General features: G+C 45.5%; 1 protein-coding gene across 1 annotated transcript; it reads right to left on the reverse strand.

The window, feature by feature from the left end:
• Positions 1-286: 286 nt before the first annotated feature.
• Positions 287-15,267, reverse strand: LOC115356749 (striatin-3-like; the record flags this gene model as incomplete). The annotated part of the gene is made up of 6 exons (XM_030047980.1): positions 14,721-15,267; positions 3,957-4,060; positions 3,782-3,855; positions 2,047-2,128; positions 661-825; positions 287-425 (listed from the first exon to the last, which is right to left on the reverse strand). Coding segments are annotated over exons 1-6 (822 nt in total), but the record flags the coding sequence as incomplete, so codon positions are not given.
• Between the last annotated feature and the right edge of the window lie 235 nt (positions 15,268-15,502).

A 15,502-nucleotide genomic window follows, 5' to 3' on the forward strand; every position in this document is an offset into this window, starting at 1 on the left:
CTGCATGAAGTTTAACTGTCAGCTCTGCATGTGTGTGTATCTGTGTGTGTGTGTGTGTGTGTGTGTGTGTGTGTGTATCTGTGTGTGTGTGTGTGTGTGTATCTGTGTGTGTGTGTGTGTGTGTGTGTGTGTGTGTGTGTGTGTGTGTGTATCTGTGTGTGTGTGTGTGTGTGTGTGTGTGTGTGTGTGTGTATCTGTGTGTGAGAGTGCGTTTGTGTGTGTGTGTATGTGTGTGTGTGTGTGTGTGTGTGTATCTGTGAGTGTGTGTGTGTGTGTGTGTGTGTACCTTAGTCTTGTGTTTCTTGGCTCGGTGGTGTTTGTCGGTGCTGATGTCGTCCATCAGGTCTCCCTCCTCATCCTCGTCTTCGTCGCTGTCCTCAGCGTTCTCCAGGAAGTTGAACGTCTCCAGAACATCACCTGGACTCCTGCAAACACACACACACACACACACACACACACACACACACACACACACACACACACACACACAGTAACACATCATCAGATGTGATGCCTTGTAGGCAAAACCCTAATTTCATTAAAGATCATAAATCTAACTTCTATTGATCTGTGCATGAGCCTGTGTGTGAGCCTGTGTGTGTGTGTGTGAGCCTGTGTGTGTGAGCGTGTGTGTGTGTGTGTGTGTGAGTGTGTGTGTACCTCTTGGTGTCGGCCTTCCTGCGGTCGGTTCCGTTGATCAGGTGCTGCAGGTTCTTGTTCTCCAGAGATCCGTTCTGCTCGGAGCCGGCCAGGCCGAGCAGAGAGCGAACTCTCTGAGAGCGCACGTCCAGGATGGTGTCTGTGTAGCCCACCTCCTGCAGGTACCTGCGCACACACACACACACACACACACACACACACACACACACACACAGCATGCGTCAGTGTGTGCAGTCCTGTGGTGCTGCAGGAGGGAGAGCTGATGCAGACTCTGTTTATGATGTTTGCTCACAGAATCATTCAAAATAGATCATTTTTATGTTTATTTTGATTACAGCAGCACAACATATTTGACATAATTAAAGAATTAAAGAAAATAAATACGGCTGGTCAAAAAGGGGTTTGAGCTGAAGTAAAATCTTATGGCTGCTGAACCCTTGTAATCCATCGTTATGTGGCTCTAAATGTCACTAAAGGCAGAATAAGCAGCAGGTGGGAGAAAAAAAAAATCGATGTTCTGCCACTTGGTTTTCCTGGTTCCATGGTGTCAAGCTTACCCTGTGCCATACCATCTACTATCTGTATTTTTCAGTTTTCATATTTATTATTTCATCGGTATATCTTACATTTCTTACATTTCAACACTTAAACATCTCATATTCTTAGGTTAGTTTATTGCATATACTTAGCCCTTATTGTCTTTAGTGTATATATTTTGCATATTTAGTCTCTATTGTATATACTTTTAATTTTAATTTTAATTTATGTTTTTTATTGATGATGCTGCTGTAACGTGGGAATTTCCCAGTTTGGGATCAATAAAGTATACCTATCTATCTACCTATCTATCATCACAAAAATGTGAATCGAGATGCATCGATGATGGCTTTATAATCACATCGTTCCCCTCATAATCCAATCGGATCGTGAGGTGGCTAAAGATTCTCAGCTCTAATCAGCTGGATGTGTTTGCGGAGCTTTTTCTCAGGATGTGACCCTGAACTGAACGAGCCACCGTCACACAGACGATCTGATTTTTTACACTTTTGTGACAATTTGAAAAATCGAAGGAAATAAAAGACCCATCCCTCATGTTTTAACGAGACGCTGACCACATGTTGTTTATGCTCAGACCAGACGTTGGTCAGAACTTGTGTTTTGCGTGTTTTTGAGCCGCCAGTCGCTCCGTCCCTGTGTGACGCTGCACAGCGACAGCAGCCAATCAGCAGCTCTGACACAAAGGAAAACATCACTGATGTGTCCATTTTATCACTTTCTGTAAAATGTCAGGGTTTCCAGGACAGATGGGAATCCTGTAATGTGTGTGTGTGTGTGTGTGTGTGTGTGTGTGTGTGTGTGTGTGTGTGTGTGTGTGTGAGTCCTCACTGTCGGAGCAGTTGTCGTCCTTGTTTCCAGGTGAGCTGACTGTTGGCAGGAACAGCAGAGACCTCCGAGTCTTTGGTGTCTTCTGCAAATGCACAAGCGCACACACACACACACACACACACACACACACACACACACACACACACACAATAAGCAGTTATGCCACACTGACAAAACAACACACCACCTGCTCGATGAGTTCAACCAGCTCATCACAAATGTGAGTGTGTAACCTTTATTTAAATGACTGATGAGGACAGTGAGGGAGCAGAGACTGGAGAGGAGGAGGAGAAAGAGGAGGAGGAGAGTGTAGGGCCAAGAGAGGAAGAGGAGCAGAGGAGGAGGAGGAGGAGGAGAGTGTAGGGCCAAGAGAGGAAGAGGAGGAGGAAAGATGGATGGATGGATGGATGGGAAAGCCCTGCAGTGATGTGACGACTCAGAGCTTTTAGAGAACAAAAGGCATCAACCTGCCATCAGCTCATGATGTGTACACACACACACACACACACACACACACACACACACACACACACACACACACACACACACACACACACACACACAGAGTTTCTGCATGGCTCTGAGACTGTAGTACACGACACATTCAATACATCAGTCAATACACACATCGTCGTACACACATCGCCACACACACCTCAGCATACACACACCTCAGCATACACACCTCACCACACACACCTCAGCACACACACACCTCAGCACACACACACCTCAGCCACACCTCACCACACACACCTCAGCACACACACACCTCAGCACACACACACCTCAGCATACACACCTCGCCACATACACATCGCCACACACATCTCAGCATACACACATCAGCACACACACCTCAGCACACACACCTCAGCACACACACCTCAGCACACACACCTCAGCACACACACCTCACCACACACACATCGCCACACACACATCACCACACACACCTCAGCATACACACCTCACCACACACACCTCAGCACACACACCTCACCACACACACACCTCACCACACACACACACACACACACACACACACCTCACCACACACACACACATACACACACACACACACACACACCTCACAGTGGTTGCACCAGGTTCATTGATGCTCCTGAAATATAAAAGCTGACCTGCAGCAGCTCCTGCTTCTGCAGATCTGACACATTTAATATAAACAACATCCTGTGTGTTTCTTTACATCATCAAAATGTAATAAAATATAAAATAAAATAAAAGCTGTGCTGTTTTCTGTTGTGTTGTGTTGTTGTGTGTTGTATGCTGTGCTGTTGTGTGTTGTGTGTTGTGTTGATGTGTTGATGTGTGTTGTGTGTTGATGTGTGTTGTATGCTGTGCTGTTGTGTGTTGTGTTGTTGTGTTGATGTGTGTTGTGTTGTTGTGTTGATGTGTGTTGTGTTGTTGTGTTGATGTGTGTTGTGTTGTTGTGTGTTGTATGCTGTTTTCTGTTGTGTGTTGTGTTGATGTGTGTTGTGTGTTGTGTTGATGTGTGTTGTATGCTGTGCTGTTGTGTGTTGTGTTGATGTGTGTTGTGTTGTTGTGTGCTGTATGCTGTGTTGTTGTGTGTTGTTGTGTGTTGTGTGTTGTGTTGTTGTGTGTTGTGTGTTGTGTGTTGTGTTGTTGTGTTGTGTGTTGTGTGTTGTGTGTTGTGTGTTGTGTTGTTGTGTGTTGTGTTGCGGAGCTGCATGGTCCTGTGTTTGTCCCCCACCTGATTCAAAGCTAGGCATCTTCACTTCCCCCTGGTTTAACTCTGTCCCGTATTTTAACTTGTGATATTTTGCTCTGCAGAGAAAGAAAAAACAACAGATACAACATTAAAAAACAACAACAACAACAACAACAACACAACCAGAAGATGAGCCTCCTCTCCGCTGACCTCTTACCTCTCCTGCTTTAATGCATATTCTAACATTTTTATTCTTCTAACCAGGTCGTTCTTCAGGTTCTCCTGACCTTTCCTCTCCCCCTGCAGGAACGCTATCCTGGCCTGGAGAGAGAGAGAGAGAGAGAGAGAGAGAAATGATTAATCCCAGTATAACCAACAGTCATGTGAGTTCGCTGGTTTGAGGTCAAAGGTCAAACCAGGACTCACTTTTATTTGTGAAGTTATGGAGCTGACTAAAAGGCCAGTCCTGATTATTTTAATGTTTCTATTCTTGCAGCTTTTCACCTTCCCCTCTTTGACCCGCAAATCAGATCCAATTAAACACCAACAGCTGGAACCGAAACAAAACAAGTCTCATTTTCCTCACGAGACGCCAGCCAGTTCTGAGAGAACACCAAGAAACACTTCAGGTCCGTCGTACGTAATGAAATGGAAACTTTCTGTGGCTGCCAACAGTAAAGACAGTTAAAAACAGTTATTAGAAAAAAGCAGCGAGCCAACAGCAACATGTACTGAAGGGTTAAATCTGCACAACAAATGTCAGAATCACAAACTGCTCGACAAGAGTTTGCACATTTATGAGAAGTGCAAAGGTACGATGGTGCATCAGGGCCACAGCAGGAAAATAATCCAAAGGGGGGCGGGTGGGGGAGAATATTTGAGAAAACAAAATTGAAATTTAAGTGGTAAATTATGAGAAAAAACTCACAAATTTATGAGAAAACAAACTGGAAAATTCTGAGATTATCAAGCCGCAAATTTACAAGAAAAAAAACAACAAAAAAACAGTGAATCCAGTTTGTCCTCCTCCTGTGGGATCCAGTCTGAAGGAAATCCTGCTGGTCTGAGTCCAGAACCCCAACCTCCTCCTCAGCATCTGGACTCTGAAGAGACGTTGCTGTGACTTGGGCCGATTCAGAAGAAAACAATCTGCTGATTCTGGGCTCAGATCAGCAGGATCTCCTTGTTCCTGTAGGATCTGCTGAGGGGATCAGCTGCAGGCCTGAGACATACAGTTTTTTCTCATAAATTTTTGAGGTTTTTTTTCTGGTAAATGTATCACTTTAATCTAAGAGAATATCCAAGTTCTTTTTTTTTTTCCTCAGAACATCAACCCTCTTCCCTGCTCCATCATTTTTCTTCATCTAGAGGCCCGAACACCAGGCCACAGGCACAGATCTGAGGCGGCACTGGACGAATAAAGGCGAATCTTATCTTACAAATATTCTGGTGTTGATACAGATCTGCAGCACAGACAGACGGTGTTTTTAGTGGATTTTTAAAGGCCCATGATGACCATCTGAAGGAGGAAAAACCCAGCAGCCCATTAACTGGCCAAAGCCATTCAATCTGCTGGTTCTTACTTAAAGAAACGACTGAAGGCGATTCCTGATGATTTAAATCAGAACCGACTGATTTCCCGTCCAGCGGCTAATCGATTGATCGGCTCGTCGCTGCGTGCTGTCAATCAAACCAAACTTTCCAACATGTCGGCCTGTCTGTCTGTCAGAGAGCAGCTGGTCCTGAAACCCAACACTGACGGCTATTTATACACACACACACACACACACACACACATGGCGGAGCGCTCTCTGCCAGGGTGCCCATGGCAACAGGGGGCTTTCAGAGGCAAACTGGGGGTCATGACTTCCTCTAGTGAGGGTTGCCATGACAACGGGGAACCTCAGGGTCCGCCGTCCCGACCCAGAGAGAACGGAGACGTTTGGGAGAGCGATTACATAACACGTCAGTCAACTCAGCCGCACTCCGATTGGCTGGCTGGATGACTGACAGCCACAGCCCCACACACACACACACACACACACACACACACACACACACACACACACACACACACACACACACACTTCAAACCTCCTGACATACCAGGAGAGGTGTGTGTGTGTGTGTGTGAGAGAGAGAGAGAGAGAGAGAGAGAGCAGGGCAGGAGTCCAACAGAAACAAACAGCCAGGACTCTGCATTAAAGGGAAATTCCCCTAAAACTCCTGTGACTCTGTTTTTCAAAGCGACGCTGTCGATGGACGTCTCAGAGCTCGCGGTTCGTTTCGCGTTGCGTTCGCAGACGACGCGACACCCAGCAGCTCCCGGCCCCGTCTGATATCACAAAGTGTTTGATCTAAAAACATCAAGGGCAAAGCGGTAAACTTCTTTCTTGACGTGATCAATAAGAAAACCAACATTTTTATTGCATATTTTAATAACTAAAACCATTATCTTTCCAAACAAACAGACAAAGTGCCACATTTACATTCATGCAGTTAAACAGGTCAGTCCCTCTCTAACATCTCATTTTTATTGCTATGAAAACAAAAACAAACTTCTCCTTCAAGCGGCTGTACTGATCCAAGCTGCCCGCCAAAAATAAACCTTTAAAGATTACGTTTGTACGGCGGCGTATTAGGGCCACTGTACAGAAAAAAAAAATGACAGAGCAGGGGGAGGGAGGGTGATATTCCAAGAAAAAAATCTGGGATATTCTCTGAGATTAAAGTGGTACATTTAAGAGAAAAAAAACTCACAAATTTATGAGAAAAAAATGGACAATTCTGAGATCATAGTCACAAATTTATGAGAACAAAAAACAGAAATAGTTTTTCTTTTCTTTTTTTTTTTTTTAGGTTCAGGAACCACAGGGCTTCACTTTGCTGCATCTGGTTCTTGATTCTTGGTCCCTTTAACCAAAAAAGTGAAACTAGTTTTCTGAGTTTTTCAAATAAATTTGTAGGGTTTTTTTTAATCTCTCATAAATTTTCAAGTTTTTGTCCTCATAAATATACAACTTATCTAAGAAATAAATTTTTTTCTCAGAGTGCTATCCCTTCATTTTTTCTCACCTACAATGGCCCTAATATGCCGGGGTACATTTGAACACATCAGGATGAAGGCGTCATAACGAGACGCAGCTCTCGTGCTGCTGTGACGTCCTCGCTCCCCTTAAACAAGGCAAGTTGCTTGGATTTTTAATCATAAAAAATGCTGTATCATGCTAAGTTGTCAGCAAGCAAACTGAAAACCTGTTGCTGCATATGGTGCATTCATGGCACTACTGTCACCTGGGAAAAAACGGTGCCAGCATCGGAAAGCATGTGTAGATCACTAACAGACTCCTACCATCATGACACTTCTATTTTACATAGTTCTATTTTAGCTTTACTGTTTAACTGAACATTTGCACAAAGGCTCCAAATAAAGGGAGAAAATTTATAAAATGATCCACTACCTTTGATTTACCAAATAGATGTAATGTGATTTTATATAAACATGTAACTTACAGAAATCTGCTGTATCATGATGTGCATCATTATCAGGATATGAGATTTAGGTCACATCACGAAGCCGCAGCTCTGCGTGGACACGAACACACCACTGCAGTGTGTGTGTGTGTGTGTGTGTGTGTGTGTGTGTGTGATATGACCCAGGGTCAGTGAGGGCAGATCAGCCTGCTAACACACACACACACTGCTACTATCACAGCTACCTCCCCCACACCACTGCTCCCTCTCATTATTAGCACTTCATATGACGACTAGTGATAAAGTGGAGCATGAGGGTGTGTGTGTGTGTGTGTGTGGCGGCATGTTAGTCAGGGTTATTCATCAGATGTGATGTCATTCACAGCGACTGCAGCTGAGCTGAGGCAAGCGCGGCCGCGGCGGGACGGGACGGGACGACGTGGCTCAGGTTTCTTCTGGTCGGTCACAAAACAAAACACTTTTTCTGTTGCCGGAGAAGCAGCTTGGGATCTGTTTGGTTCTGATTTTAAGGAAAAAGATCCTGAAAAACATTTGAATATTTCCCCAACAAAGTTTGTGTTTGCCATCGTCGGCTCCAGTAGCAGGAGAGACTGAAGTGTAAAGAACCAACGAAGAAGAAATCTGAGCCGTGTCGACTGAAAAGTCACATTTAGTGTTCAACTGATTTTTTTTTTTTTTTTTTTTTTATAAACAGATCTAGTGTGTCTTTACTGACTCCAGATCAGTTCTTACTTCATTCACTACATCAGAGCCAGTCAGTCACTAAAGCACAGACCTCACTGGCTGGATTATAAATTTTATTTGTTAATTTTGTGCATTTTTAGTTTTAAATCTTCTGGTAGGGAGTGATGTCACCGTTACAGACCAGGAAGTCAAAATAATGAGATTCTGTCATTTCACAGGGACCTCGCAGCCCCTCCCACCCCTTGCACCTGGTCCACATGAATCAAGCGCTCCTCAGAGGGAGAGTGAGATCAGAGCACAGGGATGACCATGATGCTGTGTGTGTGTGTGTGTGTGTGTGTGTGTGTGTGTGTGGGGTGAGCTCATTGGCCCAGTTTACCAGGGTGACAAACCAGAGCGAGCCGGACCAGACCTCTGAACAACTGGACCACTGACACTGACACACACACACACACACACACACACACACACACACACACACACACACACACACACACACACACACACACACAGATCCTAATCAGTTCAGATCACTACTTTCTTCCCTCTGATGTCCAAAATAACTGAGATATCAAATTAGCAGCTATCAAACAAACCGAGTCACGCTGCTTTTAATCATCGCCTCTTCAACAGCTGAGTGACAGAAAGTTGAACCTCAGCCTCTCAGAGCGTGTGTGTGTGAGTGTGTGTGTGCGTGTCAGTTATTTTGGGGCGGTCTACATTTAGCGTCCAGCTGGGACGGGGCTGGTAGAGCAGGGCCCAGTAGGCCAGGCTGCCTAATTACAGCCCGCTGCTATCTGCAGCTGCCCTGCTTCCCAAAGTATGACTGTGCTGCAGCGGGACACACACACACACACACACACACACACACACACACACACACACACACACACACACACACACACACACACACACACACACACACACACACACACACACACACACACACACACACACACACACACACACACACACACACACACACACACACACACACACAGAACACTAGTTAGTGTGTCCAGGTAGGCTAACCACCCCGGGTCAAAAAGCAGAACACTTTAGTGTGTTTGAAGTATGATTTACTTCTAAAAAGTTATTACAAGTATAGTTTTACTTGTTGTACTTCCTTTAGAGTACTTTTAACATTTACTTTAAAAAGTTCACTTCAAACCTTCAGCTTCTATCTGTTGTTTTCAGTTTGCTGGGCTCGTCTCAGACACACACACACACACACACACACACACACACACACACACGGCACGCAGCAGCTTTGGCCTTTTTGTTTTGTTTTGGTGATTCTTCTCTTTTATGGTTTCTACTGTTTGTTTTTTACCGCCTGGTTTCCGTCTGACTGGCTGCCTGTTAGTTTTCTGTCCCTGCAGCAACAACCTGCTTTTTCTGTGAGTGTGTGACGCCTGCAGCTGCCGCTCCCGCTGCCCCGAGCCCGCGGCAGCCATGTTGGATCAGCACAACATCTACAAGCCCGGTTTGACCACATGGTGGTACGACCTCGTGTGGCGTTCATGTGCACTTCCTGCTGGGAAACTGGAGCACCCAACAGAGCTGAGGCGGGTTTACAAACTTTAAAATCAGTCAGATTAATAACTCTGTCAAAGAAAACACGTTTCCACCGAGGCTTTCAGTCCAACAGCACGCACACACACACACACACACACACACACACACACACACACACACACACACACACACACACACACACACACACGTGTTGCTGTGACATGTTGACATGTGAAGGTCACATGATTCACCTTCAGCTACCGGGCAGGAAACACCTGAACTTCCCGCCGTGACGTCATCTTCACCTGACAGGAAGTCAAGAGGAAAAGCGACTGACAAAAACTACTGCTGAGCTCACACACACACACACACACACACACACACACACACACACACACACACACACACACACTTTAATGCGACAGGAGTCTGAACATCTGTTTCTGTCGAATTTCTCTTTCAGGCACTTAACGTATAAAAATAAGTGTCTGGGGCAGCTAAAGATAACGATGACGATGAAGATGACCAGATTAACAGATGAATGGATTAACAGATGACTGGATTAACAGATGACCGGATTAACAGAGAGGTTTTCTGGATGTTTGTGTCTGAAACAGTTTTCGGTCGGAGGTCAGGTGACCTGCTCCTGATGGCTTTCAGATCAGACCCTCTCCTGTGTGTGTGTGTGTGTGTGTGTGTGTGTGTGTGTGTGTGTGTGTCAGGCAGCTAATGGTAGCATCAATATTTCAGCTGGTGAGCAGAGCTGGAGCTGAGGCTCACCTCGCTGCACGGTGGGGGTTTGAGTCACTTAAGGCCTGTGCTTCTTTCTTTAACGATCATCTAATCGATTATTTTTTATGACTAAATCGATTTGAAGGACAGATGATGGCAGCACACGGCCGAGACCGGACGGCCAGAGGAGTCTGTGGGTACCGAGCTCGTCACGCTGGGCTCGTCACGCTGGGCTCGTCACGCTGGGCTCGTCACGCTGGGCTCGTCTGCACGGCGGCTAAATGTCGCTGCAGAGTTCAGCTAAATTTTCTCGAGGGGAGAATCTGTCATGTCTGTCTCCAGCAGGGTCCCTTGACCTCTGACCTCCAGATGTGTGAATGAAAATGGGTTCTCTGGGCAGAGAACCCATGGTTCTGCTAATCCCATGCAGTTTGGGCCCCAAACCCTGCAGTCCACATGTGTTCTTGTGGCCTGTTGTAAAATGGTGTGTTTGGGTGAAGCTGCAGAACATGAAGGAGTCTGCAGATTCATCAGCTGATCACGTCAGTCTGCAGCACTCCACATGCTGTGTTACGGTTATACTGGTGAAGACTGGTTATACTGGGCTCTGTGTGTGTGTGTGTGTGTGTGTGTGTATTCAGAGGCGTTTGCTCAATCAGCCTGGATGAAATCATGTTAAAGTGCAGGCAGGGCAGATCTGTTGACTCTACCCAGTTTACACAGCAAACATGAACAAACTGCACCGTCAGCTCACACACACACACACACACACACACACACACACACACACACACACACACACAGGAAATAATCCACCATTTGATTTGGCCTGTAATATGACCAAAAGAAATGATTGATTATCAGAATTCTGTGAGAGGAAGACAGAAAGAGGTGAAAGTCAAACAGAGAAAATGAGCGACTGAAAGGAATCAGCTGATTGGCTCGTGTAGATGTGAACACGCAGGACGTGAACACGCAGGACGTGAACACGCAGGACGTGAACACGCAGGACGTGAACACGCAGGACGTGAACACGCAGGACGTGAACACGCAGGACGTGAACACGCAGGACGTTCACGCCTCAGACGGCGACGACATGGACGACGTCACATGCAGGGCTGGGTTGGCCTGCGACGCCGACTCAGCTCTTCTGATCCAAACCTACTTTGTGAAGTAACTGCATTTTCTGCATCCGCAACTTTAATGTTTCACATATGAATAAAATAATAGTTTAAGTGCTGTAAACAATAATGAAACTATCTTTTTTATGTCTATATCTATATATGTGTATATCTACATCTAAATATCTTTTGGGTCTATATATAATATAGACAGGCAGACATACACGTGTGTAAAATAATTGACATAATTCTCCCAAAGTCTAAAATAATACTGAAATTATTCTGACGTGAAGCTCAACACTGCAGACTTTACATTCTAGATGTTTTTTTTTATTTTCATTTCCAGATTTCTTTTGTTAATTACTTTGAGTTTGATGTTTAGTGACCCAGATTTATTTATAGATTTATTTCCGTTATATTACTTTGACTCTGATGTTCAGTTCAGTGTAAAATCTTTTTTTTTTTTTCTCGGCTGGCTCGGATCAGCTGATTAACCGGCTGTTGGGTTTTTCTGCCCCAAATCGTCGTCAGTCTTTAAAATGCACCGCCGGCCGCCCTGTGACAGAAACACCGTGTGTCTGAGTCCAGCCTCGCTCACAGCGTCTTCCTCTCCTCCAATCAGATCTTCATCACGTCGCTTCACACTCTGGGCTTTTGGCTGCTGCTCGGTTTGGACTCTGATCACTTCCCATCGCTCCGTCTTTGTTTTCCAGCCCAGAGTTTTTTCATGTTCAGTTCCAGATTCATTTATTATTTATTACTTTGATGTTTAGTGATCCACTTTTTTATATTATTATTTAGGTATTCATTTCTTTGACTCAGAGGTTTATCCTGCGTCTAATAAAGTCAGAGACGCTTCGTTTCCGAGAGGCTCGTCACGTCAGCCCATGAGCCTGGGACTAAGAGCTGGCGTGGAACCCGGCACCGCGCTGACGGAGGATTCCAGCGGAGTGTTCTGCAGCCTTATCTGCCGCTCTGACAGTCACGCCGCAGGAATGCTTCAGTGTCACAGCAACAAGTCAGCACAGGGCCCAGAGTGTACCCATACCCACTCATTACACACACACACACACACACAGCCATCAGCCTCCACTTCAGTGTGCCTGTTGCAGGGTGTGTTATGACAAAGTTATGAACTGTCACACATTTCAGCAACTCGCTCTCTGACTCACTATCTTACACACACACACACACACACACACACACACAGAGAGCTTAAATAAACAAATCAGCACCCTTCAATTAAAGCTGCACCTTGACACCCTGTCAGGAACCTGAAATCAGTTTTCACATTTGAGCTGCACGGTGACGGCTGGCGGCTTCAGCTCAGCCAAACCAGAGGAGCTTCAGGAAACCAGCAGCACGTCTCGCCCGGTACCAAACACACGACTGAGGTCTACAGGAGACACTGACACACCACGGTGTCCCCATATTCTGAGCAGTAATACTGTCTCCATACAGAAACACCCAGTATGGATAGTGTGTCATCAAGAATTCACACAACATCTGTGGCTGGTTTTTGTGACGGAGTCGGTCAGTCTGTCTCATCCTGCTGCAGTAAACATGACTGAAGTGACATGAACGCAAAGAAAACTTTATCTTACTAGATAAAACAAACTTTTCCTGTTGGGGACATATTTTTGCAGTTGAAAAAAGGTAATAAATTGCAATTGGGGCTGCACGATATGGATGACATTTCAGCTTCGATATTTCTGCCAAATATCTTGATATCGATATGATAGTAAACATGACCAGGGGTTCACACTCATAAGAGCGATAGTAGAAACTCAGCATCCATTACCACACAGCACGATAATCCCAAATGGACACTGAAAATGCAGTTAACTTGACAAAACACTGTCCTTATCACCAGAGAGCGAGCAGGGTCTCCGGCCAGCCCTGAACCTGACACGGTCCATCCCGCTGCCTGCCCAGATATGAACACCTGGCGTGTTCATGTCTACATAACGACATGTTGTCCAGCCCTCACCACAATACATGTTAACACAATATCCAACATATAGCAAAATGTTAACTGTTAATACTTCTGTTGAAATTGTTTAACTGTTAATACTTCTGTTGAAATTGTTCATATTCCTATCTTTTTATAATCCTTGTTCATAGTGTTTATATTGCTTACTGCTATTTATCATGTATATACTGTATATTTCTTCTAAATTTGCACATTGACCTACCTCTATGCACATTTTATACACCCATGCACACGGTTTTTTCTGTTTTTTTTGTTGCACATTGCTTTTTGCACACTGGGTTGTACTTAGGTTATTCTGTTGTTCTGTTGTTAGGTTATTCTTATTCTGTTATACTTAGATCTTATTCTTTATTTCTATTTTTTAATTTACTTAATCAGTAATCTGTGGATACTGCTGTAGAAAATGTGAATTTCCTGCGGGATGAATAAAGTATCTACCTACCTACCTAATGGTTATAATCGCAGTGTTATCGCCCTGTGGTTGATCTATCGTGGTCGTATCGTAGTTTAAGTGCTGTAAACAATAATGAAACTATCTTTTTATATCTATATCTATACATGTGTATATCTACATCTAAATATCTTTTGGTCTATATATAATATAGACAGGCAGACATACACGTGTGTAAAATAACTGACATAATTCTGCCAAAGTCCAAAATAATACTGTGAAATTATTCTGACGTGAAGCTCAACACTGCAGACTTTACATTCTAGATGTTTTTTGTTTTTTTTTTAATTTCCAGATTTCTTTTGTTAATTACTTTGAGTTTGATGTTTAGTGACCCAGATTTATTTATAGATTATTTCTGTTATATTACTTTGACTCTGATGTTCAGTTCAGCGTAAATGGACACTGAAAATGACATGTTGTCCGTCCCTCACCACAACACATGTTATCACAATACTCAACATACAGCAAAATGGTTATAATCGCGGTGTTATCGCCCTGTGGTTGATGTATCGTGGTCGTATCGTATCGCGGGGCCTCGGCTACAGCTAGCATGACGGCGACACACAGCCCACCGAGCAAAATGGCTGCAATCACAGACTAGCTGACGGTCAGCTGGATTCACTTCTCATTTAACCACCACTGCTTCCATGTCAGCAATAAAAGAGACAAGGAAAGTTAAATATTATCAGCCACAGAGCAGCAGGGACGCCAGCAGGGACCTGAGTTAAGCTAACGGCTTCCCCGCTAGCCTGAGCCCCTCAGCCCGTCACTTTAGCCACTTAGCTCCGCTGCCGAGCTTCAGAAAACACAACAACCCGCCTGTAGCTCCGCGGAGGCGCCGAGCCGCGGCCGGCACACACACGGCACGTCGGTCCCTCTCACTTCACGGAGCTTTAGGTTCGGTTTGACTGGTGTTGTTGTTGTTGTTGTTGTTGTTAGCTGGTTAGCGCTAGCACCCCAGCTAACAGCAGCTAGCAGGCTAACCTGGAGCTCGGCCCTCTCCACCTCCCAGTGCGCCCTCTCCATCTCGAAGCGGGCCCACTCGTGCTGGATGTAGTGCAGGATGCCGGGGATGGTGTACTGCTGCGGCCGCGGCATGTCGTCCGCCTGCTGCGGCACCATCACGCCGCCGCCGCCGCCTCCGATCGGGGGGTTTGTGCCGCTGCTGTTGGCCGGCTGCGGCGGCGGAGGCTGCCTCGGGGCGCCCGTTCCCACCCCTCCTCCGCCGGGGTGTTCATCCATCTTTTTTTTTTTTTTTTTTTTTTTTTTTTTTTTTAGAAAAGTAGAAAAGTCCCAGCAACGGCCCGCTGAACGGTTCCCGTCCCCGTGAAGGCCGTGTGTCCGCTCCGTGCCCCTCTGCTCGTCCCCCCGCTGTGTGTGAGCTCGGTGCCCGCGGAGCGCTGCGGTCAGCGCGGCTGTGTTTGGATGTGGAGTCGCTGTGTGGATCTAACCGGCCGCCATTACGGATCAGAGCGTCTCCTCACTGAGGAAGAACTCGCCGCGCTGCATGACGGGACACATTCATCCTGTGTTTTTCCCTGTCATCCAAATAGATTATGCTGCGTTCACGGCACAGGGACAACGTAGGAACTGTGAGAGAGGCGACGGTAAAACGCGTCGTCCTCCACTGGTGCTTGTATGTACGACGGCGCATCAGGGCCAGGGTAGGAAAAACTACAGAGCCGGGGTGTGAGGTGATATTTTGAGAACAAAACTCTGAATTTCTGAGAGTAAATTCTTTGAGGAAACATTTTTGAAAGCAAAAA

This window comes from Myripristis murdjan, unplaced genomic scaffold (assembly GCF_902150065.1).
Source record: "Myripristis murdjan unplaced genomic scaffold, fMyrMur1.1, whole genome shotgun sequence".
Lineage (NCBI taxonomy): Eukaryota > Metazoa > Chordata > Actinopteri > Holocentriformes > Holocentridae > Myripristis > Myripristis murdjan.